This window comes from Microcebus murinus, chromosome 27, assembly GCF_040939455.1.
Source record: "Microcebus murinus isolate Inina chromosome 27, M.murinus_Inina_mat1.0, whole genome shotgun sequence".
Lineage (NCBI taxonomy): Eukaryota > Metazoa > Chordata > Mammalia > Primates > Cheirogaleidae > Microcebus > Microcebus murinus.
Window position 1 is genome coordinate 1719964 of NC_134130.1, and position 25855 is coordinate 1745818.

The following is a 25855-nucleotide window of genomic DNA, read 5'->3' on the forward strand; positions in this document are numbered from 1 at the left end:
GAAGTGCCCGGCGCGGAGGCGCGGGAGGGGGTGGGGGCCGAGCCGGCGCTTTATAAGCGGAGCCCGCCAGGCGCGCCGAGCCGCAGCCCGCGTCCCCGCGCCCCCAGCCCGGCCGGCCCGGCCCGGCCCCGGCTCGCACCCGCCCGGCGCGGCTGGCCGGCGAGGGACGGAGCGCCCGGCGCTGGCCGGCGAGGGACGCGCGCGGCGGGCGGCCGCGGGGCATGAGGCGGGGGCGCGATGTCGGTGCCGCTGCTCAAGATCGGGGCCGTGCTGAGCACCATGGCCATGGTCACCAACTGGATGTCGCAGACGCTGCCCTCGCTCGTGGGGCTCAACGGCACCGTGTCCCGTGCGGGCGCCTCCGAGAAAATCGTGAGTGGCCGCCGCGCGGGGGGCGCTCCCGGGGGGCGTGGTGCCCGCGCCGCCGCCGCAGCCTCCGGGGGCCCCGCCCGGGCCCCCACCTGCCCGGCGCGCCTGGGTCGGGGCAGCCCTCCCGGGGCTCCGGGCTGGACGCGGAGGCAGGCGGAGGGACCCCGGGACCCCGGGACCCCCGGGACCCCCGGGACCCCAGCCGCCCCTGGCCGTCCAGCGTGGTCACTGCTGCCGCTGTTGATGATGATGACGATTGGCGAGCAGTGTCCGAGCGCCAGCGGCGCACCGGGCTCGCTCCGGCCCAGCGGTGGCGACAGGGGCTGCGGAATGAAGCCGGGTCGGGCGGAGTGGGAGGGCGAGACTCGGGGCCGGTGAGGCACCGCGTCCGAAAGGGTGGGAAGGGTCTCGGGCGCTTCCGGTGTCCCCACCTTCAGGGGCGCTGCCTGGCTGCGCCTCGGTGTCTTTGAGGAGTTCCGTCCCTGTCTCCCTCTCCCTCTTTTCCCTCTGGTTCGCTTCTCCGGGTCTCTTGCTATTTCTGTCTGTCCCTGTCCCTGTCTCTGACTTTGTGTCTCTATTCGTCTGGCTGCCTTTTTCTCTCCCCTGCACCCCCCCTTCCCTAGCACCCCCTCCTCATTCCCTTCCTCACCATGTGCTGAATATTTATACCCGTAACTCGCCCTCCCTGGGAGGCAGAGGAGGCTCAGCTGGGGCTCGGGCTGGCGCTGCCTCCGGAAGCTCCGAGATTGCAGCCTTCCCTTCCCATCCCCCCTCCCCGCTCGCCCGCGTCCGCGGCTTCCCTCCCCCCGGGGTAGAAGGGGGGGACTCCAGGGGGTTAATCTTCGCGGTCCTGGGGAGAAGGGAGGGGGCTCCCTCCACTGCAAACTTCCCTCGGCCTCCTCCAGAAACGCCCCCCACTCCCGCCCCTCCGGGAGCCCCTCCCCTCTTCAATCTGTTTGCGGGACTCCTCCCAAAACGGGGGGGCTTAGAGTCGTGGTGCTCCCTGTCTTCTGCCCCAACTTCACCAAGGCCCCCTGCTTAGCACCGAATGTCCATCGTGCCAGTTTCTTTGTCTCCCCTGGCTGGGAGCAAGAGGGACTTTACTCCCAAGGGTTGCAGGCAAGTGGTGAGAGGTGACATCCCCCAGACAGGGTGGGGTGGGGTAGCAGGTGCCTTGTCCAGCCCCTGGGGGTAGTTGGCATTGAGCTTGACTCAGGCAAGAGCTTTGCATCCAAATTCTCAGACTTGCAGTCAACGTGCGGACGGCGTGTTTCCGTGTGTCTTCCACATCAGGTGGTCTTGTTTGGGTATGTGCTGGTGTGTCTGTCTGCGCGTGCATTTCCATGTGTGTATGGAGGAGTGTGAGAAGGAAGTTTATGTGCATGGCCAGCATGGGGTCCCAGTGCCTCTTCCCGCATGTGACAGTGCAGCCCAGAATGAGTGTGGGCGTGTCCCTGAGCGTGTCTGGGTGTGGACGCATCTGAGTGTGTGTCTGCAATTATATGTCCCTGACTTTCGGTTTGCATAGTTGCATGATCGCGTGTGCACCTGCGAGTGTGCGTGCACGATTGTGTCACAGCCTGCTTGCGCCTGCCGTCTGAGGTGGGGAGCGAGATGGTGCCGCACTGAGTCAGAAGACTGATTCTGGTTCTCCTGCCTGCCCGTCTAAGGAGTGTGAGTCTGTGGAGATGTGGGCAGGTGTGTGTGTGTGTCTGGCAAATGTGCACATAAGTGTGTAAAAGCAGGTCTTGAGGTATGATTTCATGTGTGCTTGCGTGTCTGTGCAAACGTGTGTGCGTGCAAGCATGTTTGTGTCCCTATGTGTAGACATGCATGTCTTTGTAGGTGTGTGCATGTAAGTGCAAGTGTGTATTTATGAATGTGGATGTGCCCCGCTTTGCACACATGTGGGTAGGTTCCTGCGTGTACTGTGTGTTTTCTCTAAGTGTGTGCGTGTGTGTGCCCAAGCAGACCTGGTCTCCACTCTGGCACATGTGTAGCTAACAGCACCTTGATCTAGTGCTTCCATGAAACCCCCTGCTGAAAGCTACAGTTTCCTCATCTGTAAAATGGGAATGAGAATTGTTACCTCGCAGAACGGTTGTGGGTAGCAGAGATCTGCTGTCTACATTCTCATCCATCCATTATTTCATGTATCCATCCATCTCTACACCATTCTTCCATACACCCATCTCTTCATCCTTCTATCCATCTCTCCCTCCATGCATCCACCAATCCCCCATCCACCCATTATTCATCATCCAGCCATTTCTTTATCTGTCCTCTCTGCATCCATCCTTCCACCCCTCCATGACTCTAGCTACCATCTCTTCATCCATCCACCCACCCAGCCCATCCATCCATCCATCCACCCACCCACCCAGCCCATCCATCCATCCATCCACCCACTCAGCCCATCCATCCACCCACCCACCCATCTATCCATCCATCCACCCAGCCCATCCATCCATCCATCCATCCATCCACCCACCCACCCATCCATCCACCCACCCAGCTCATCCATCCATCCATCCATCCACCCACCCACCCATCTATCCATCCATCCACCCAGCCCATCCATCCACCCAGCCCATCCATCCATCCATCCATCCACCCACCCACCCACCCACCCAGCCCATCCATCCATCCATCCACCCACCTACCCATCTATCCATACATACATCCATCCACCCACCCACCCACCCACCCATCCACCCACCCAGCCCATCCATCCATCCATCCACCCACCTACCCATCCATCCATCCATCCATCCATCCATCCATCCATCCATCCACCCATCCACCCACCCAGCCCATCTATCCATCCATCCACCCACCCACCTATCCATCCACCCACCCACCCACTTATCCATCCACCCACCCACCCACCCATCTATCCGCCCACCCATCCATCCATTCATCCACCCATCCATCCATCCATCCATCCATCCATCCATCCATCCATCTATCCACCCATCATCTATCTACCCATCCACCCATCATCTATCTAACCATCCATCCACCCATCCATTCATCTCTCCTTATTTATTCCACAAAACTATGGAGTGCCTCCTTCTCTATCAAGCACATAGATGTTTGAAAGCCCCCAGCTCAGAGCTCGATATAGTAGATGCTCATTTAGTGATTGGATTTTGAGTCAAACATATCTGGGTTTGAATTCTGGCCCTGCAAGTTACTAGCTCTGTGACATTGGGGGAAATTCTTTAATCTCTAAACTCCAATTTCCTTATTAGTCAGGAAGAATTTAGAGTCTCCATGAGACTGTGGGATCCATGAGGACATCTTGTGTTTTGCTCACTACCGAATGCAAAGACCTGATGCATAGTAGGTCTACAACCACAAATATTTGTCAAGAGGCCGAGTCAACAATCACACCTTCATAAGGATTCGTGGATTCCACCTTCCAATGGAAACACATGGTGGACACATAATAGGTGTTTAGTAAGGAGGAGTTGTTTTGTTCACCCTTGTAGCCAAGTCTGGAATAAGTATTTGTCAAGTGTCTAAGTCAATTTCACCTTCCTAAGAAGGATTGGGGAGAACAAATGGGAGCGACTGGGCACATAGTAGGTGCTCAGTAAGGAGGAAATGTAGGAAGGTGTAGTGTACCAACATGGAGAAGGCTGAGGGGTTCAGGAACCTAAGCAGTGTGAATTCCCAAAGTCCTGAGGCAGAAGGTTGGATGCTCATGTTTAGCTTAATAAAAGACCTCAGCTGGGTACAGTGACTCACTCCTGTGGCCCCAGCCCTTTGGGAGGCCAAGCAGGGGAGGATCACTTGAGGCTAGGAGTTCAAGACCAGCCTGAGCAACATAGTGAGATCCCATCTCTACAAAAAATAAAAACTAGCCGGGCGTGGTGGCTGCGCACCTGTAGTCCCAGCTACTCGGGAGGCTGAGGTGGGAGGATCCCTTGAACACAGGAGTTCGAGGCCACAGTGAGCTGTGATCGCAGCACTGTGCTCCAGCCTGGGCGACAGAGCAAGACCCCATCTCTGAAGAAAAACAAAATACAATTTTAAAAATAAAAAGGAGCTCGATGATGTGTTCGGGGTAAGCCGTGCTTACCCAGCCGTGCTTTTCACTGGCTTCTGCCTCCTCCATTCGGAGATTGCAGACCGCGTCTGGGGAGGAGGAGGAAGGACGCCACCGCTGCTACTACCTTTGGCCAACTCTGGGCCATAAACCATCCCGGTGGGATGGGGCCTTGGGCGGAAAAGCTCCTTACCTGGGGCTCGTAAATCCAGAGCTAGACTAAGAGCTGTCAGCCCCGTTGCCGGGGGTTCGAGAGCCTGGAGCCAGTTACCTGCATCTTGCATGTGAGACCTCACCCATCCTCCTCCTCGGGGGCTGGAGGGAAGGGGAGCTGCAGGGGGGGGGTGTTCCACTGGGGGAGGACCCTTTTCCTCGTGGGGAGGATGGAGAGGGGGTCTGAGCAGCTATCAGGAAAAGGCTGTCTGAGGACTTCTCTGTGAAGCGTCCTGCCTTTTCTTGACGGTTTTCTGGGGAGGGCAGGCCACAGGTACTCTGCCTCTGTCAAGACCGGCTGAGCAGCACTGCGGCGACAAACCGCCTCGGATCTCAGCGGTTTAACACAGCACGAGTTTACGGTTTGGCTTCCGCTATGTAGCCATCTTTGGCTGGCAGCTGGGGCGGGGGGCGGGGGGCTGGCTCTGCCCATGGTGGTCACTCTGGGACCCAAGATGATGGAGGCTCTATTGAGTCATGGTCATTGGCATCCCAAGAAAAGGGGGGTCACAGCAAAGCCACCACCGGTTCTTAAAGCTTTGCCCGGGAAGTGGCATAGGTCACTTTTGCTCCCATTTTGTGGGTCAGAGCAAGCCCCGTGACCATGCTAACCTCAGAGACAATGAGAAAAGTGGTCTTACCACCCTGGACCACCTAAGAGCGGTGGCCAAGTATTTGTGACTGCGCCCCACTCTGCAAATCTTCCATCTTCTTACCTAACTGATGGGAATTCCCAGAGAGCGTGTCTCCATTCATTCATTCATTCATTCATTCACTCACTCACTCACTCATTCGACAGATATTCATTGAGCACCTACTATGTGCCGGGCCTACGATGGCGAACAAGACAGACGGAAATCCTTGTCTTCGTGGAACTGACATTCTAGGGCAGGGGTGGGGACTAGCAGACAAGTATATAGAGACATCTGTCCTATGTCAGGTGGTGGTAAGTGCGCTATAAAGGAACATAGAACAGAATGAGGGGGGAAGGAGGGGAAACTATTTTAGATTGCCTCTCTGAGGAGTTGACATTTCTGCAGAGATCTGAAGGAATTGAGGGAGCAAGTAGGGAGTGAAACCAGAGGCAGAGAGTTACAGGTAGTTACAGGACAGCAGGTGCAAAGGCCCTGAGGTAGGAATAGACTTGAAATGTTGCCAGAGCAGTGAGGAAGCCCGTGTGGCCAGAGCAGAGTGACCGAGGGGGGAAGAGAGAGAGTGAGCGAGAAGGTGAGGGTAAGGAGGCGACCGGAGGGACCCACATCACGGTGGGGGGTCGATCTTGTAGGGACTTTAGATTTAACTTGCAACTCTCCGTACACTCCCTGTCTCCCTTTCATGGTCTCTTTTCTGTCTGTTGCACTTTTAACCTTATAGTATACTCTGTAGAGTTGACCTATTTATCTCCTATGCTTTCTCCTCACTACGATGTCACGTCCGTGAGAGCAGAGAGTTTTTTTCTCAATGGGTTTTTATTGACTCTTAGAGCCCTGAAGCCTTGCCCAGTTCTTAGCACATAGTAGGTGCTCAATAAATCCTTATTAAACGAATAGATCGATGACTCAGAGGGGCGCTATGGAGGGTTCCGAGCACAGGAAGGACAAGACGTTGCTTGGTGACATCACAGCCATCCTTCTGGCCCCTGTGGGGAGGGCACGTTGGAGATGGGGGCCAGGGTGGGAGCCAAGAGGCCAGGGCTGGAGGTGACTCTGAATGATGCAACCTCCACCAGGCGAGGGCCGAAGAGGTGGAGAGAAATTTCACTCAATGCTCCTTGCTTAAAAAAAGGAAGAAAGAGAAAGAAGGAAGGGAGGGAGGGAGGGAAAGACACAGAGTCTGTATTGGACCCATAGTGCCGCCTTCGCCTGTGCCCAGGGTGGACTTCCGGCTTCTGCTCAAACACTTTGACAAGCGAAGACGTATTTCCTGAGCACCTACTTTGTAGTGGGAGGGGACTGGGCTGTGGTATCTGGAGTATCTGAATAAGGGCCCCAGCTTCAAGTAGATTGCAGTCTCATCGCAGTCCTTAGGGCACGCCTGGTCGGCATGGTGACGGGCTATTTCCGGAGTGTCATGGGGGCCCGGAGAGGAGAACCCAAACCCGGCAGGCTGCGCGATGCAAGTTTCCTGGAGGAGGTGTCGCCTAAATTGGATCTTTTTTTTTTTTTTTTTTTTTTTTTTGAGACAGGGTCTTGCTCTGTCTGTCACCCGGCTGGAGTGCAGTGGCGTCATCATTGCTCACTGCAACCTCCAACGCCTGGGGCTCCAGCGATCCTCCCGCCTCAGCCTTCCACGTAGCTGGGACCACAGGCGTGAGCCACCATGCCCGGCTAATTTTCCATTTTTTGGTAGAGGTGGGGTCCCATTCTTGCTCGGGCTGGCCTCGAGCTCCTGAGCTCAGAAAGCGATCCTCCTATCTTGGCCTCCCAAAATGCCAGGATCACAAGCTGGCCTTAAACGGAGTCTTAAAGTCAAGAAGGAATTGGGCGGGATGAAGGCAGAGCAAGGACATTCCCGGCAGAAGGAACAACATGGAGGATGGCTCAGGGGCAAAGAGCGTTCCAGCTCCCCTGTGGACGCGGAAAGACTGCAAGTGGTCAGAGTGTCTGAGGAGTGCAGAAGTGGCCCAAGAGGCCAGCAGGGTCCGGGGTGCAACGAAATCTGGCCTGAGGTGCTTGTACTTCATCCTGAGCGTCAGAGGATGGGAGCCTTGGAGCCAGAAAAGAATACAATCAACGATACATAGTAGATACCCAGTAAATGTTTGTTGAGTGACTAATGGTGATTCTCTCTGCCTATGTCTAGATATGCTTTGTCTCTTCTCTGTCTCTCTCTGTGTGTCTTGTCTCTGTCTCTCTGTTTTGTCTCCCTGTGTCTCTGTTCTTTTCTCTGTCGCTGTGTGCCTCTTGTGTTTCTGATTGTCTCTGTCATCTCTGACTCTTGGCCTCTCTGTTTCCATATCTCTTTCATCCATTCTGTCTCTTTGTCTCTGCCTGTCTGTCTGTCTGTCCTCTCTCTTTCACTGGGATTCTGTCTCCCTGTCACCACAGGACCCTGATGAGAAGCCAGGGGAACAGGCGAGAATTTGGGGACCCGGGAGGCCTCCCGAGCCAGGACCATGTTGGGGGTTGGGCAAGACTGGGTGAGGGAGACAGAATGAGCGAGACTACACAAGCCCTTGAAGGTCCCCAGAGAGTGGTTCTTGGGTGTCTGGACCCCCATGGGAAAGGTGGGACAGGGAGCTGCTGGGCACGGGAGCGAGCTCCCGGCCATCCCCTGCCCCTCGCTGCTTGTCACCCAGTGTCGCTTCCCCGCCGCCACCCGGGAGGGCGTCTCTCTAGGACCCAGGCCCCGGAGCTGGCTCGAGATGGAACAGCTGTCTGGGCTGCAGCTGCGGCAGCTCATTTTGAACAAGGGCGATGATTGCAGGAGCGATCGGGGAGGGCGCGGGAAGGGGAGGGTAGCTGGGGCCAAAGAGGAATCAGCCTTGATTGCTGTCGTGGCTGCCACCACTGCCGCAGCGGGTGGCCTGCCCAGGAGAGGGGAGGCCAGGCGAGGCGGGAAAAGGCAGAGGGAGCTTTGTCCGCCCAGCCGCGGGTCCATCTGTCCCTACTTCTGGTCCTCCCTGTCTCGAAGTTTCTCTGCCTGCGCCTCCCCGTCCCTGTATTTCGCAGCCCGGGTCTCTGACTCTGCAGTTTGGTCACCCCTGTGTTGCCTGTTGGGCTGCAACTGCTGCGTGCATCTCAGTGTCCCCTTTTCTCCCTGCCTGGCCCTCTCTGTCCCCGCCCAGGTCTTTGTGTGTCTCTGAGCCTGGCCACCACCTGTCACAATGAGAAGCCCCGCTGGGGTTCCAGGGCCCCTGGGAGCGCTGTCTCGCAGTCGCGTATCCCTGCAACGTGTACGCAGGGGCTGGAGACACAGAGCGGTGATGAATTCCCAGGGAACGGATGGAACCGCGTCCTTTAATAAAGGGATATTTGCAAAGATATCTCAATTAGGACTAATTAATTAAGCGAGCCACCTGCCCTGCCCTCTCCCCCCAGCCCGCGTTCCCGCAGCCTCCTGGGACAGACCAGCCAATGCGTGGCTGGCAGAGCCCGCGCCCAGACGACAGCTTCTAGATGTTTAATTTATAACAGCTTCTCCCCGCCGTCCCATCCATCCATCCGGCAGGGCGAGGTGGCCACGGGCGCATAGGCTCTGGCGACGGCTGGGGACCTGCCTGGCCCCCTGAAGCACGTTCGAGCGTGTGTGCGTGTGTGCTGCCCCTGCGTGTCGGGGCGTGTCGCCGTAGTGTGTTCCAGTGTGTCTTTGTGGCATGCAATCCGATAGCCACTGGGTGTGTCCCAGCCCTTGGGACATGCTGGAGGGGTTGGAGCTTGTGTCCTGAGGGGGGGGGGTGTCCCCACTCGGGGAAGCATACCCAAGCACGGGAGGCGCAAGGGGACGTGTGGGGGACATCTGAGCAGGTGGCATGTGGCAGGGCTGGTCGTGGCACGGTGTCGCTGCCATGCCAGGCTGCCAGAGCGCTTGCAGGTAAAGCGGCTCCTCTCAAGGGCATGGCAAGGGAGGTCTTGGCAGGGCCCCCCAAGCGGCGACAGCGGAGACGTGACAGGATCGACAGCTTCTAGCAGGCGCTGGCTGGGCGTCCCCGCCTGCGCACAGTGACCTTCTCCCACCCCGTTAGCACCGGGAAGGCTCACTCAGGAGGGGCGAGTTCCAACTCTTGGTGTAATATTTGCTTTTCTGTCCTTTGTGGCTTCCGTCCCCCAGTGCATGGCTTCAGGGTCCCCATTTCCTCATTGTTCTGGCCCTCCCAGGCCCCTTAAGATCACGTCGTAACCCCGCACAGAGGAGCTACCGGTGCAGAGGGAAAATGTCGCTTCTCAAATTTTACTCCCTAGTTATGGAGCCCTCAGTATAATGCTCAGCCTGGGATTGGGGCCCAGGGGGTGTGACCGAAAGGGCGATTCAGTCTTCACATAAGGACAGGTCTAATGATGCAGCCCTCAGTGCCACGTCCAACAAGGTAATGCAGCCTTAGGTATAACGACAAGTTTGATGATAGAGCCCTCGGTGTAGTGCCCACGACAGTGATGCAGCCTTCAGTATAATGACAACTTTGATGATGGAGCCCTCAGTGTAGTGCCCATCACAGTGATGCAGCCTTCAGTATAATGACAAGTTTGATGATGGAGCCCTCAGTGTAGTGCCCACCAGAGTGATGCAGCCTTCAGTATAATGATAAGTCTGGTGATGCAGCCCTCAGTGTAGTGCCCACCAGAGTGATGCAGCCTTCAGTATAATGACAAGTTTGATGATGGAGCCCTCGGTGTAGTGCCCACCAGAGTGATGCAGCCTTCAGTATAATGATAAGTCTGGTGATGCAGCCCTCAGTGTAGTGCCCACCAGAGTGATGCAGCCTTCAGTATAATGACACATCTGATGATGTAGCCATCAGTGTGATGCCAGGGCAGTGTCAGGGACATAAACATACCTTGAAATGTGACTTAGGTTCTCCAGATAGACACTGGCTGGGAGATTTGGTGCAGCGATGACAGGGAATTTGCTTGTTCTTCTGAGGGCATTCTTTGGCTAGTCCAGGAGTCCAGGACCCCCAGCCCTGCTGGCCGAGACTGGCTGCATCAGCCCTTGTAAATGCCATGTGACCTCAGCAGGACACCAGGCTTATTAGTAAAGCATAAGCTTGGCAGGAATGTTCCAGGTCTAACTGCAATGCTAATGAGGAGGCTGGGGAGACGTCAGAGGGCAGAGACGGGCGTATGCAGATGTCGGCTCCTCCTGAGAGGAGACGAATGTTCGTGGACACAGGCAGGTGGGCACCAGTGGACGTGGAGAATTATACACGGAAGAGCACAGGTGTTCTTGAAGGGACACAGATGTGTGACATGTTTATGGCTTCTGGATGGACACATGTGCACATGCACGTGTGTACATGGCTGTCCAGGAGAGCACACAGATAGCCATGCGTGTTTATGGGGACATGTTCACCTGGGCTTGCATATATGGGTACAGGCATGTGCACTATGTGTGTGGCAACAGAGTGGCACATGTACACGAATAACCAAGGACAGGGAGGCTGGGTGTGGTCTTTGCGGGGCTGAGACAGGAGGATCGCCTGAAGCCAGGAGTTCGAGACCAGCCTGGGCAACGTAGTGAGACTCCATCTCTAAAAAAAAATTTTAAAAATTAGCCAGGCATTGTGGCACTCCCCCGTAGTCCCAGCTACTTAGGAGGCTGAGGCGGGAAGATCACTAGAGCCCAGGAGTTCGAGGCCTCAGTGAGCTACGGTGACGCCCCTGCACTCTAGCCTGGGCGACAGAGTCTGGGTGCTTCGTAAAGCCACCCAGAATACAGAGCCCTGAGCCCAGCCTCACCCAGCAGCCTTTCCCCCCATTTGAGGCTCCCCTCCCATCAGAGCTAACTATGGGGGCAGACGCACAGGGAAGGGACCGGCCACGTTCGAGATCGTATTTTCACTGAGTAGAGTCATTATGACCGTCTCGAACAGTCTCCCTGCAGTGCAGAGATCCTGGCTCTTTGTGTCTGGTCCCCTTGCCTGGCCTCGTGTCTCATCACTTTCTCTGCTCTCCTGATCGGGCTTGAGAGAGTCAATCCTTTACCGTCCCCTCCCCCACCCTTCCCAGGTTTCCTCTCTCACCAGCTGGCTCTTCCCTGACACCTCTCTCCATTCTCATTTGCCTCCTGTCGGCCTGGGGGTGCGGGGGTGGCAGGGAGGCTGTTTGCAACAGAAACCCTCCTGGCTGGCCCTGGGAAGTCTGAGGTTTACAGGAATTCAGAAGATCTCACAAAACCCATAGCTGGGGCTCCGGGGACTTGGAAAGCCATCGTCCATCCCTCTGTCCATCTGTCCATCCATTCATTCCCTCACTTGTCAGTACAGTTAACAAATATTTATTACACACCTATGTTTGCTTTCGGTGGAGCCGACATTTTGGTGGGAAGAGACAAACAGCAAACAAGTAAACAAGAAATTATCGCCGGGTATGGTGGCTCAAGCCTGTAATCCCAGTGCTTTGGGAGGCTGAGGTGGGAGGATCGCTTGAGGCTAGGAGTTCGAGACCAGCCTGGGCAACAAAACCTAAGACCTTGTCTCTATAAAAAATGAAAAATGTGTATGTTATCCTGGAGATACAATAACACGTAACAAAGAAATAAACGTGTTTGTTTTGGATAAATAAGTGCTGGTAAAAGAAAAGAACAGGCAGATAGGAAAGAGTAAAGCTGGGGAGCCTCGTTATGTCGGGACATTGGGGTAGGCTATCTGGGGAGTTGGCCATGGAAAGAAGGGGAGAAAGGCATTCTGGGAGAGGGAACTGCATGTGCAAAGGCCCTGAGGTGGGAACAAGCTTGGTGTGTTTTGGGAAGAGAAGGTCAGAGAGGGAAGGGGGCGAGGTTGAAGAAGTTGGCAGGGCACACTACATTCAAGACCTCACAGGCTACCGTGAGTTAGTGGTTTTCTGGGGTTTTTTTTTTTTTTTTTTGAGATAATTTCCCCCTCAGTCACCCAGGCTGGAGTGCAGTGGTGCAATCATAGCTCCTTGCAGCCTCTAAGTTGTGTGCTCAAGCGATCCTCCTGCCTCAGCCTCCCAAGTAGCTGGGACTACAAGCATGCGCCATGATGTTCGGCTAATTTTTAAATTTTTGTTGTAGGCCGGGCGCGGTGGCTCACGCCTGTAATCCTAGCTCTCTGGGAGGCCGAGGCGGGCGGATTGCTCCAGGTCGGGAGTTCGAAACCAGCCTGAGCAAGAGCGAGACCCCGTCTCTACTATAAATAGAAAGAAACTAATTGGCCAACTAATATATATAGAAAAAATTAGCCGGGCATGGTGGCTCATGCCTGTAGTCCCAGCTACTTGGGAGGCTGAGACAGAAGGATCGCTTGAGCCCAGGAGTTTGAGGTTGCTGTGAGCTAGGCTGACCGCCACGGCACTCACTCTAGCCTGGGCAACAAAGCGAGACTCTGTCTCAAAAAAAAAAATAAAAAAAAAAAAAATAAATTTTTGTTGTAGAGATGGGGTCTCGCTATGTTGCCCAGGCTGGTCTCAAACTCCCGTACTCGAGCGGTCCTCCTGCCTCGGCCTCCCAAAGTGCCAGGATTATCGGCATGAGCTGCCGAGCCTGGCTGTTGTTGGTTTTTATTCTAAACGCCCTGAGAAGCTGTTGGCTGGTTTACAGCAGGGAGGAACGCCTGGATCTGATTCACATTGTTTAAAGATCTCTCTAGCCGCCGGCTTGGGGAACGGATTCCAGAAGAGCAGAGTCGAAGCAGGAGGACCAGGGAGGAGATGTGACTGCAGAAGCCCAAGCGAGACACAGTGTTGTCTGGGCCAGGACAGAGGCGGCTGGGATGGCGAGAAGTAGGCAGATTGCCACCCGTCGTGGAGGTAGAGCCACCGAGACTTGCTGTTGGATCAGATGGGAGGAAACGGGGAAAGAGAGGAACAGGGAAACAGTGCAGAGAATCGTGAGGTCTAGGCTAGGGAGAATTTCTTTTCTTTCTTTTATTTTTGGAGACAAGGTCTTGTTCTGTCGCCCAGGCTGAGTGGAATGGCACAATCATAGCTCCCTGCAGCCTCCAACTCCTGGGCTCAAGTGATCCTCCCATTTTAGCCACCCGAATAGCTGGGAACTGCAGGCAACACGCCACCACCCCTGGCTAATTCTTCTTATGTTTTGTAGAGATGGGATCTCGCTATGTTGCCCAGGCTGGTCTTGAACTCCTGGCCTCAAGAAATCCTCCTTCCTCAGCCTCCTCCCAAAGCGCTGGGACTACAGGCATGGGCCACCACACCCAGCCAGGGAGAATTTCTAGAAGACAAGGCAGACCAGCTATAAGGCAGATCACCCTGCTTCTTAATAGCTAGGAAATCATAATGGCCTGAACCCCCTTCCATGCACTGTGGGAAGCCAGTGTCCCCCCAGGATCTCTGTGACTCCGTGGAAGGGCTTATATTCTTTTGGTCGAGGTTGCTTCTGACTTCCTGCCTGTGCTGAATTATTATTCTTCACTTGGCATCTTGTACCCTTGGGTCTTTGCTCTGACCTTTACCGAGACCAGGAGGGAACTCCACCCCTGGGGTCATGGAGAGCCTCAAATGCCAAACCAAGTCACTCAGACTTGATCCTGAAAACAGTGGAGCCATTCATCCATCCATCCGTGTATTTATTTGCTCAACAAGTATTTTGGGGGGACTTATGGTGAACCCATCATGGGAGAAAAGATGGTGAACCAAACAGACACGGGCAGGTGGAGCTTCCTGCAAAATTCAGAGACAGGTAATGATCATGGAGTTGCAAATAAATGTCAATGCCAATGGCAGTGTAATAACAGCTTTGAGGAAAAGCACCTTGGTGCTCTGAGAGCTTCCAACAAGGAGATTTGATCTAGTTTGGCAAAAGTCAGGAGAAGCAAGAGCTGAGATCTGACACAGAGAGGAAAGTGTGCTCTGGACAGAAGGAATCTCTTGTGCGAAGGCCCTGGGCTGCAACGAAACATGGACGACATGACAGACTAAAAGAGGCCTTGGAGGGCTGGATGCAGTGGCTCACGCCTGTAATCCCAACACTTTGGGAGGCTGAGGCAGGAGGATCACTTGAGCCCAGGAATTTGAGACCAACCTGGGCAGCCCAGCAAGACCCCATCTGTACAAAAAAAAAAAGTTTAAAAAAATTAGCCAGGCATGGTGGCACGCACCTGCCATCCCAGCTACTCAGGAGGCTGAGGCAGGAGGATCGCTTGAGCTCCAGGAGTTCGAGGCTGCAGTGAGCTATGATGACGCCACTGCACTCTAGCCTGGGCGACAGAGTGAGATCCTGTCTGTAAATAAATAAATAGATAAAACCACATGACCAATGAGAAAGTTCTGCTTGGGAGGGAGAGGTTGAATGTGCAGATGGAGATGGGATGTTGACTGTCTGAGATTCCTAAGAAGGCAGAAGGGGAGGACTAAGCAAGAATGCCCCCAGGAGGTGTGGGAGGGTGGGCGGCTGAGAGAAAAGTTGGTAAATTGTGAGTAGGGAGAAGGGAGATTCCATGTTCTGCCTCTTGGTTCCTCTGGGAGATTGGGAGGTGAGGCCGGGGAGGTTGGAGGAGAGGGAAGGTCGAGCCCTGCTGGAGTACGTGGTGTCTGGAGACGGGGCACTGGCTTTTCCCCCGGTGGACAGCCATGAAGGAAGCCCCCTTCAGAGCTCCCCCTCAGCTCCTGGCCGGGATTGGGCATCTGAGCCCGGGGGGAGCCCGGCTGGAGGGATGTCATAACTCCTGTATCCGCGAGGTAAGTCATGATGAGTTGTCGTAAAGCCCCCAACCCGTGACGATTAATGCTGTGTGTAATCGCTCATCAAGAAAGCCCTAGAATAATCCTGGAGAGAGACCCACAAAATCCACTTTAATGGATTTTAGCTGACGGCATTGGGACGATAACATCCCTTTACGTTCATTAATCCCGCAACGCACCGATCGTTGGCGCTCATCCAAGAGGCCCTGAGCATTTTGGGGGGAAGGGGCGAGATGAAACACAGGAAGAGGGACTTCTTGCCCGCCTGTGAAAGTTCCACTATGGCAGGGCGGACCCAGCTCCTAAGGGACACCGGGCTCGGCTCCGGTCCCCACGTGGCGATGCATGCAAGTCCTGGAATGGAACAGGGATGCACCCCTGAGGTCTTAAGACGCCGCACGGGTTGGCTCTGTGACAGGCTAGGGTCAAGCCTCTGGCCAAACAAAGGCTGAACTTGGGTCTAAGGCCAGACCAAAGATGAGCCCAGTTCTAGGTGACATAAGAGGCCAGGACCAAGTGCAAGTCCTGGGTAGGTTAGGGCTACACTACAGACCAGAGATAGACCAGGGTTGAACCTGAGTCCTGAGATAGACCACGGCTCAACCCACGTCCTGAGACAGCCCAGAGCAGAACCCGCGAAGACGGAACCAGAAAATGGCCTTAGCTTGGGGAAGTTGAGGGAGGACAGGTTTGCCCTCTTACTGGCTGGGCGCCTCTGAGCACTGGCGTGCCTTGCAAACGACTTGGAGTGTCCCAGGACTGATGGGGGGAAGAGAATTTTATTTTCCAGTGCCAGGTCATCCTGGGACCCATGGTTGAGCCAGCTTGATGCACACAGACCCGCAAACCCGTGCACGTGGCTCAAACGCGCGGCCACGCTGTGCACAGACATGCGCCCTGACAAACTCACGCACACGCCTGCGGGGACCATATCATGGCCTTACAAGGACACCACCAGCCAGCCAGCCGGCACACTCGGAGACAGCGTCCCACGCTGTGCTGCTTTCCATCTATGACAGTGCACGACTCTGGGGTCATCGTGTTCCCTGAGAACAATGTCCCTGGAGGTCTGCGGTACAGGGCCTTGCTGTTCACATTTTCTCACCCATGTACACCGTCTGACACATTCTTTCTTTGTTTTTTCTTTTTTTTCTTTTGAGACACAGTCTCATTCTGTTCCCCAGGCTACAGTGCCGTGGCGTCAGCCTGGCTCACAGCAACCTCCAACTCCTGGGCTCAAGCGATCCTCCTGCCTCAGCCTCCCGAGTAGCTGGGACTACAGGCATGCGCCACCATGCCCGGCTAATTTTTTCTATATGTTTTTAGTCGTCCAGCTAATTGTTTCTATTTTTAGTAGAGACGGGGTCTCGCTCTTGCCCAGGCTGGTCTCAAACTCCTAACCTCAAGCGATCCTCCTGCCTCGGCCTCCCAGAGTGCTAGGATTACAGGCGTGAGCCACCACGCCCAGCCCCCGTCTGACATATTCTTACTCAGCCTGTTGGATACGCTCATAGGTGCAGTTTCATACACTTGCTAATGCTCACATGCATAAACCTATAAGTAGCTACACACTCGTGTGTATTCTTGGTCACATGGACACAGAAATGCCACAGCTCAGTCTCACACGCTCACAAGCTCTGTGCTAGTCAGCGTAGGCTAGGTTGTGCTGCGTAACAAAACAACCCCAAGTCTCAGAAGGTTAGTACAACCCAGTGAGCTTTCTCTCGTGCCACGTGCTGGTCAGTAGGGGTCTCTGCCTAGTCCCGCCACTCAGGGACCCCAGCTGGTGGAGGGGGTCACACCAACACACACTTCTGCAATTCCTGAGGCAAGACATGGCACTTCACACACTGGCTCTTACGGCGTCCACCCGGAAATCACTTCCACTCATAAGACATTGGCTAAAAGAAGTCGCGTGGCCACGCGTGCGATGTGGGGAAGTTTTACTGTCCTATCATGTGCCCAAGAGCCAAAATCTGGAAGATTTGTCACTTGTATTGACTACTGTGGTTTCTTATGCCTTGCAAGAGTTACTCTCATAGATATGTACACACATGTTATTTCTTCCCATACGGACCAGTCTTTATGATCCGTTCCCCTCCCTGGGACAAGACAGGGGGCCACAATGCCCTCCCCACGATGTCCCCAGTACCCTTTCGCTGCATGGGACATCAGAGAGGTCGCCCCATCCCGCCGGAGCTGGGGGTCCCAGGATAACAAGTTTCCAAACTGCAGCTTGATCAGGAGCTGAGAGAACAGCAGACACGGTCTTTGCTGTGTCTATACCCAGAGCGGGCGGTATTTTTCCACACACACCGGGGAGAATAACAATAGACCTTGGGAGATCTCTGTGTCGGCCTAGAACCTTCCCCATCTCGCAGGCTGCGGCTGGGAAGGGGAGCCCAGAGGGGAGGGAAGGCAAATCCAGAGGGACCACCTCCCGTCCTCCCAACCCTCTCCTTCCCCTCCCCCCTTCCTTCTGACTACTCAAATATGCCGAGGCAGGAAACTCATGAATATTTATAAGGGCCTGGCAGTGAGGAAGATAAAAAAAAAAAAAATTTGGAATTTATGAACCAGGATCCGTCTATAAATAACAGGCTATGGTTGATGGGGTTATTCCTTCACCCACAACATTCCTTCAACTGCAGCTTCGGCCCCATCCAAGCTTCCTAGAGCTCCCCCCACCCCCCGTACACACACACACACACACACACACACACACACACACACACACACGTGCTCACCGTGATGCACAACTCCTCCACTGATGCATGCACATACATTCACACCCAGCCGAGCACACGGGCACGTGTTCACACCTGCCAGGGTCTGGCCCGCGGCCGCCCTTCCGCCGTGCAAAATCAGACGCCGCTGTGCAAAACCAGCCCGAACGCAGCGCCCGGCCACGTTCAGGGAGATACAGGCGCTCACACTCCGATCAGCACGTGCAACTCACAGCTAGTTGCACACAATCGCACGCCCCCTAGGGAGGCCCACGGCCCCAGCTTGCTCCCTGACCCACGATCCAACACGCCGCTTCCCCTCTCTGGGCCTCAGTTTCCTCATCTGCCTAAGGGGCACGCTGAGAGTCCCTACCTGCCACTCCTGGGCTCAAGCGATCCTCGCTGGGTGGGTGCGCAACATTTTAAAAATAATGCATGGATACCAAATGCCGACGGCATGCAAGGTGGCCTCTTCTAGTTGCTGTCAACACAGCAGTGAACAGAAACAGGTAAAAAAAAATTCCTGCCTCACGTTCTGAATAAAGGTAATTTGCAAAATTAATGCATAAATGGTGTAGCATGTGGGAAGCTGATTGAAACAATGACATTTGAGCACAGATCGGAAGGAGGTGGAGGGAAGGGCATTCTAGGCAGAGGGAACAGCCAGTGCAAAGACCTGAAGGAGAGGCAGCTCAGAGTGTTGCAGGAACAGTGTGGCTGGAACAGAGTGGGTGAGGGGGAAAGTGGAAGGAGGTGAGGGCAGGGGGATGACAGGGAAGATCGCATAGGGACTTATGTGCCTCGGGGAGGACTTGGACTTTTGCCCCAGGTGATGTGGGAGCCACGGAGTCCCTCTGAGCAGGGGAGGGACTCCGTGTGACTCAGGTGTTCAGAGGCACCCTCTAGCTGCTGTGGGGAGGACAGACTTTGGAGGCGAAGGGTAAGGAGAGGGAGAAATGGGTAGATCCTCAAGGTGAAACTGATGCATCGGTGTAAGAGCAAGAGAAAATGAAAGCTGAACCTCCAATTCCTTGGGCTCAAGTGATCCTCCCAACTCAGCCTCCTGAGTAGCTGGGACTACAGGCATGAGCCACCACACACGGCTAATTTTTAAATTTTTTGTAGACATGGGGTCTCACTGTGTTGCCCAGGCTGGTCTCAAACTCCCGGGCTCAAGCAAGTAATCCTTGGCCTCCCAAAGTGCTGGGACTACAGGCAAGAGCCACCTCACCTGGCCCTGGCCAGATTCATTCATTTATTTTTTTTTTTGAGACAGAGTCTCACTTTGTTGCCCAGGCTAGAGTGAGTGCCGTGGCGTCAGCCTAGCTCACAGCAACCTCAAACTCCTGGGCTCAAGCGATCCTCCTGCCTCAGCCTCCCAAGTAGCTGGGACTACAGGCATGCACCACCATGCCTGGCTAATTTTTTCTATATATATTAGTTGGCCAATTAATTTCTTTCTATTTATAGTAGAGACGGGGTCTCGCTCTTGCTCAGGCTGGTTTCGAACTCCTGACCTCCAGCAATCCGCCCGCCTCGGCCTCCCAGAGTGCTGGGATGACAGGCGTGAGCCACCGCGCCCGGCCAGGATTCATTCTTTAAATGCCAGAAATGTTTATTGAGCACGTACTATGTGCCAGGCACTGTTCTGATTTGAGGACAGAGCAATAAGCAAAGCAATAAAAATCCCTGCCGGTGGGAGAGCTGACATACATCATGGAAGCAACAGACAAGAAACAACGTATATTTAACATAGGGTTCGGGGTGCGACGAGTAGCAAGTTTTACACAGAAAAATGCATCAGGGCTGGCCCTGGTGCATGATGGGATCTGCGCTTTTAGGTGGGGTGGACTGGGCAGGATTTGGGATGCATTTTCTTTTTTTCGTTTGAGACAGGGTCTCACTCTGTTGCCCAGGCTGCAGTGCAATGGCATCATCATAGCTCACAACAACCTCAAACTCCTGGGTTCAAGCGATCCTCCTTCCTCGGCCTCCTGAGTAGCTGGGACTACAGGCATGCGCCACCATGCCTGGCTCATTTTTTAATTATTTTGTAGAGGCAGAGATCTCACTATTGCCCAGGCTGGTCTCGAACTCTTGGACTCAGCCTCCCAAAGCGGAAGGATTGCAGGTGTGAGCCACCGCCGCAGGCCTCTGGCTGCGTTTGCAAGTGCGAGCCGGCTTGGGGTTGGCGGATGGGCGGGCTGTTTAGGTGGCAGTGACGGAACCTGGTGCCTGGGTGTGAATGTGCGTTTGAAGGGACACCTTCATCCATACCCTCCTAGGCTGGGTTCCTGAGCAGCAGCGACAGCGGTCTGGAGCACGTGATTAACGGAGAGTAGGGGGGCGGTGAGGGGAGCAGGACCGGGAAGGGAGGGGCTCAGCAAGGATGGGGTCGCAGGTAACGTGCTTGGACTGGTCCGCGGGGGTAGGGGGCGCTGTGGAGTTACCCCACTGTGAGACCAGGAGGCGGGCTTTTGTGCCCCTACGTGAGTCACCGGGGGTCCCCCTGGGGGTGGGGGGCACCGCCCACGCGTCTTCAGGGTCTGGTGTCCCGAGAAGCCCAGCGCAGGTCTCTGTGGACTGTCACAGCTGCTAGTCGGGTGGGCGGGTCCAGCCAGTCTCAAGATCAGGCAGAGCCACCCCCCCATCCCCGTCCCCCAGCATGTCCCACGGGGGCCCCAACGAGGCAGTGGGGACGGTCACAGGAACACCAGGCATTTATGCCAGTCGCAGCGCGGATGGTCTGACACCAGAACCCCTTCTCAGCTCTCTCGGGATGAAAACTCAGGCCAGCTTGGCACCCGGCTCCCCTGCCACAGCTGAGATCGTTTCAGGAGACTCAGCCCTCCACCTAACCAGACCTGCCTGGGGATCGCAGAAGGGAGCTGAGGGGAAGAGATGCTGCCCCCAAGCAGGTCGGAGGTAGCTCACTCGATCCTCCCCTGGCCTTGCAGCAAGGCACGACCATCACTCCCATTTTGCAGATGGAAACGTCAGGCCCAGAGAGGTTAAATCACTTGCCCGAGGTCACACAGCTAGAAAGTGGAGGAGCCAGGATTTGAACTCAAGTCGTTGGGCTCTGGGGTCCATGTGTTGCAGAGCTGTACTCTACTGTCTTAGACTCCGTGATTCTTTCAAAACCCAGAGCCCCCTACCCACCTTAGGAGGGGGGAAGGAAGAGGGGGTGCTGAGAGAGCAGACGGAGGGTGTGCGGGAGGTGGGGAGAGAAAGAGATCACGTGGACAACTTGGAGTGTACAGAAGGCATTCATTCATTCATTCATTCATTCATTCATTCATTCATGCCCTGATTCCTGCGGACTCTGCCCAGCATCTGCTGGACTTGGGGACAGAAGAATGACTAGGCTGTGACCTTTCGAAGCTAATGGAGCATGCAGATAATCCAGGCAAGGAAAAGAATAAAATATAAGAGCCTTACAAGAGGGAAGGTGCAGGGGACTGTGGAGGTACATGCAAGGAACGCTAATCTGTGTTCAGAGAGAAAGAAGGCTTCCTGGAGGTGGTGTTATTTGCTCTGAGCCCTGAAGGATGCATAGAATGTGCAGAGTCCTAGCTATAGAAACCAGCATTTCTACAGCCTCGCAGACCTGGGTCTGCAATCCTAGCTCTACCATTTAATATATAAAGCAAGCAGCATTGCCTCAAGGTTAAAAAAAAAATATTGTACAAATATTTATTGAGGCTGGTGCGGTGGCTCACGCCTGTAATTCCAGCACTTTGGGAGACCGAGGTGGGAGGATTGCTTGAGGCTAGCTATTTGAGACCAGCCTGGGCAACATAGCAAGACCCCATCTCTATAAAAAAAAAAATTAAAAAGTAGCTGATCGTGGTGGCATGTACCTGTAGTCCCAGCTACTCAAGAGGCTAAGGTGGGAGGATCGCTTGAGCTTAGGTGTTGGAGGCTGCAGTGAGCTGTGATCGTGCCACTGCACTCCAGCCTGGGTGACAGAGCAAGACCCTATCTCTTTTTTAAAAAGAAAAAAATTTATTGAGCATCTATTTTGTGCCAAGAGCTGTTCTAAGCATTGGGAACATGGTACACTTCCCTCCTAGTAAGTGATACACGACGCTAGCCAACAAATATATAGTATGGTTTATGTCATGGCAAGTGCCAGCCAGGGAGAGAGGGGCCGACTAGGGCTGGTTTAAGGAGGTGATCTGGGAAGGCTTCCCTGAGGAGGCTAGTTGACCTCTGAAAACTACATTTCCCAGGTTCCCTTGTTCAGAGGCTTTCTGCTGGGCTCAGCCAATGGGAGGCTGCGGTGGGAGTTTGGAGGCGGGAAAAAGAGAAAAGACAAGGGTAGCTCCTCCTCCAAGTTCCCTCTGGGCTCTGGTAACATCGCCTCCTCCCTTTGCCCCCGCCAACCCTTGGGGGAGGTGACAGCTTCCTGCAGTTGCTGCTCTTTTGATTGCTTTGCCTTCCCCATTAGTCTCTTTCAGCCTTCTGGCTTCTCGTATTAAATTCCCTCCATGGAATCATCTATCATGGTCTCTGTTCCCCTAACAGACTCCGAGGGCACAGCGGCAGCCTCTGCCACTTGGTTTCCCTCCCTGACCTTCAGTGGTGACATCCCCACCATCATGCGAGGCAATGGAAACCATGTTACCAGTAGCTGCTCCATACTACGTGTGATTTTAGGCTTTGCACACACAGGCATTCATTTAATCTCCATGACAACCCTAAAAGGTGGGCGCTACTGTTTTGCAGATGGGGAAACTGAGGCACCGTGAGGTTCAAGGTCATGCGGCTAGGAGGCAGGCGGTGCTGTGAGGTCCCTTCTGCGTGCATCATGCATGCAGAGTTGGCTAGGTTGGTGAGAATGATGATTGTTACATGCTAGAGGCCGGTCTCCGGGGAGTGCTGAGGCTGGAGGTGGCTCCTCAGACGGGGGACAGATGCAGGCGCCGCCGGCCACAATGCACGCTGATTGAAGGCCCCTTCTGAGCCCCACCACCTGGCAGAACAATCCTCAGCCTCCTCTGGCTCCTCTCCCGGCCCTGGAGGGGAGGGGGCGAAGGGCTCTCTCCAGCAGCTTCGGCTGGGAGCAGCTGCTCGATGCTTAGCCAGGATCGATTTCCCTTCAAGTGGCCCATTCTCGCTAACAAAGGGCTCCCGTGACCCAGGTGGCCATCGCTGCCCCCTCCCCTCCGAGCAGAGACAGACATGCCTCCCGGCTGAAGCTGTGTTTTCTATCTTTGAGATTTATTCCTTTGAAAGTCCTGGAATAAGCTATAGGATGGGCCAAAGCAGCCCTGGTGCGCTTGCCTGGAATTCACTAGACGTTTCTCTGCCTCTGTTTTGCCCTGGGCGGTTCACCTTCCGCGAATTTCCCCACCAGGTTTCCCCCACCATCACCCCCCACCCCTGCCACCCCGCAGATGGTTATGGGCTGAATTATGTCCACCACCCCTCCCCCGTCCAAATTCATATGTTGGCTGGGCACGGTGGCTCACACCTGTAATCCCAGAACTTTGATTGAGAAACCAAGGCAGGAGGATCGCTTGAGGCCGGGAGTTCAAGATCAGCCTGGGCAATGTAGTGAGACCCCCATCTCTACAAAAAAATTTTTTTAAATAAAATAATTCTAGCTCCTCAGGAGGCTAAGGTGGGAGGATCGCTCGAGCCCAGGAGTTGGAGGCTGAAGGTGGCTGCGATCATGCCACTGACACTCCAGCCTAAGTGACAAAGTGAGACCCTGTCTCTAAGTAAATAATTAAATAAATAAAACTTCATATGTTGAAGTCTTAACACCCAGTACCTCAGAATGTGACTGCATTTGGAGATGGGGGGGTCTTTAAATGGGTAATTAAGGGCTGTGCGCAGTGGCTCACACCTGTCATCCTAGCACTCTGGGAGGCCCAGGCAGGAGGATCTCTTGAGGTCAGGAGTTCGAGACCAGCCTGAGCAAGAGACCCTGTCTCTGCCAAAAATAGAAAAAATTAGCAGGGTGTGGTGGTGGCATGTGCCTGTAGTCCCAGCTACTTGGGAGGCTCAGACAGGAGGATCGCTTAAGCCCGGGAGTTTGAGGTTGCTGTGAGCTAGGCTGACGCCATAGCACTCTACCTGGGGCAACAGAGTGAGACCCTGTCTCAAAAAGATAAAATCATGCAAATTGACCAAGGGGTTGAAAAAGGGAAAAAAAAAGATAAAATTTAAAAAATAATAAATTAAATTGAAATGAGGTCCTCAAGGTGGGTCTTGATCCAATATGACTCGTGTCCCTGTAAGAAGAGGAGACTAGAACAGAGACAGGCACAGAGGGACGACCACGTGAAGCAGCTAGAAGGCGGCCGTCCGCAAGCCAAGGAAAGAGGCCTCAGAAGGGCATGTCCTTAGGTACTGGGGGTCAGGGGGGTGGTTCGGACTTCAACATATGAATTTGGCCGGGGGTGGGGAGACCACAGTTCAGTCCATCACGGATGGATACCCAGAGGAGCCACCAGCTTCAGGACGGGAACCCTACCACCGCTGAACCACTGTCTGAAACCCCCCCCCTCTCTCCTCCCTCCAGCCCCCTGGGGCGGTTCTCGGTGGCCAGGCTCTGCCGGAAGCAGCGGGCAGGGCGGTCTGGGAGGCGCGGGCTGCAGGCATCAGCCGCCCAGAGCACAGCACAGGTGGAGAAGTGGGGAGGGTGGGTCTGGACTCCCAGTTCGAGCTGCAACTCCTCACTGAACAGCTTGCAGGTGCCACCTGCGTGCACTGTGCCTCTTCCTACTAAGCTTTATGAGGGCAGAGATCTCTGCCCGTCTCGTTGACAGCACTGTCCCCAGTGCCTGGAACAGTGCCGGGCACATAGTAGGTGTTCAATAAACATGTAAGGGATGAACAGATGCTCCCTGCCCCTCCAGGACTTTGCCAGTATGGTCCCCTCCCCCTCCCTCCACCCCCGCCGACTCCCACTCATCCATCCGGTCTGTTCAGCTATTGCTTTTTCCAGAAGGTTCTTTCTATAACCCTCAAAACCGGGCTCTTTAGCCAGCTCTGCTCAAGTAGTGTCCTGTGCTTCCCCCATCAGGGCATTTGTCCCACTCTTTTATTATGTTGCCCCCCACTTTTCTTTCTTCCTTGCTCACCTGTGAACACGGGGAAGCCGCACTGGCCTGTCTTCCTTTGCAAGGAGAACATCCGTTGGCATTTCTCGAGCACACCCTCTGAACCAGTGCTTTAAAAGCTTTAAATATATCGGCTCGCCGGATCCTCAGAACACCAGCATCGTCACCACCTACAGCCAGATTCCCCGTTTGAGAAATCAGGAGTCTGAGGCCCAGAGAGCGTAACTTGCCCAAGGAAACACAGAGCCAGGATTCAAGTTCAGACCACGCAGCCCAGGTTTTTGTATTCCCAGCCAGCACCCATTTGCTTGTTTTTATTTCATGAGCAGTTACGTTACATTTGCTTGATTATTACACTGCATATGTGTCTTAGTCCATTTTCTGCTGCTATGACAGAATACCACAGACTGGGTCATTTATAAAGAAAACAGATTTATTTCTCACAGTTCTGGAGGCTGGGAAGTCCAAGAGCGTGGCGCCAGCACCTGGCAAGGGTCCTCCCATGGAGAAAGCGTGGAAAGTGGGAGTGAGTGCACAAGACACAGAGAGGAAATTGGGCTGCAGTTATCCTTTTTATTATTATTATTATTTTATTAAAAAAAATTTTTTTGGAGATGGAGTCTCATTCTGTTGCCCCAGTTGGAGTACAGTGGCATGATCATAGCTCACTGCAGCCTCACACTCTTGGGCTCAAGCCATCCTCTTCCCTCAGCTTCCTGAGTAGCTGGGACTACAGGCACCACCATGCCTGGCTAATTTTTCTTTTTTTTTTTTTTTTTTTTTTTTTAGAGATGGGGTCTCACTGTGTTGTCCTGGCTGGGTTCAAACTCCTGGCCTCAAGTGATCCTCCCACCTTGGGCTTATCCAAAGCCCCCAGGTGTGAGCCACCGTGCCCGTTCCCAAATCATTCCTTATATCAGGAGCTCACTCCCATGATCTTAAAGGTCCAACCTCTCAACACTGTCACAATGGGGATTACATTTCCAACATATGATTTTTAAGGGGGGCACATTCAAATCAGGGCCCCATGTTAAGCCATTTTAACATATGAACAACTGGATGACGTCAGTTCTGTTCTTAGCCTCACATGTTATAACT

The 25855-nt window shown here is 54.4% G+C and overlaps 1 protein-coding gene across 1 annotated transcript in view; it reads left to right on the forward strand.

Annotated features, from left to right (window-relative positions):
• Positions 1-219: 219 nt before the first annotated feature.
• The window catches only part of OLFM2 (olfactomedin 2), a 42684-nt gene continuing 17048 nt past the window's right edge, over positions 220-25855 (forward strand). Inside the window, exon 1 of the mRNA XM_012790683.2 lies at positions 220-372. Within this exon, the coding sequence (XP_012646137.1) occupies positions 238-372 (135 nt within the window). The 5' untranslated portion in view covers positions 220-237. The remainder of the gene's footprint in view (positions 373-25855) is intronic.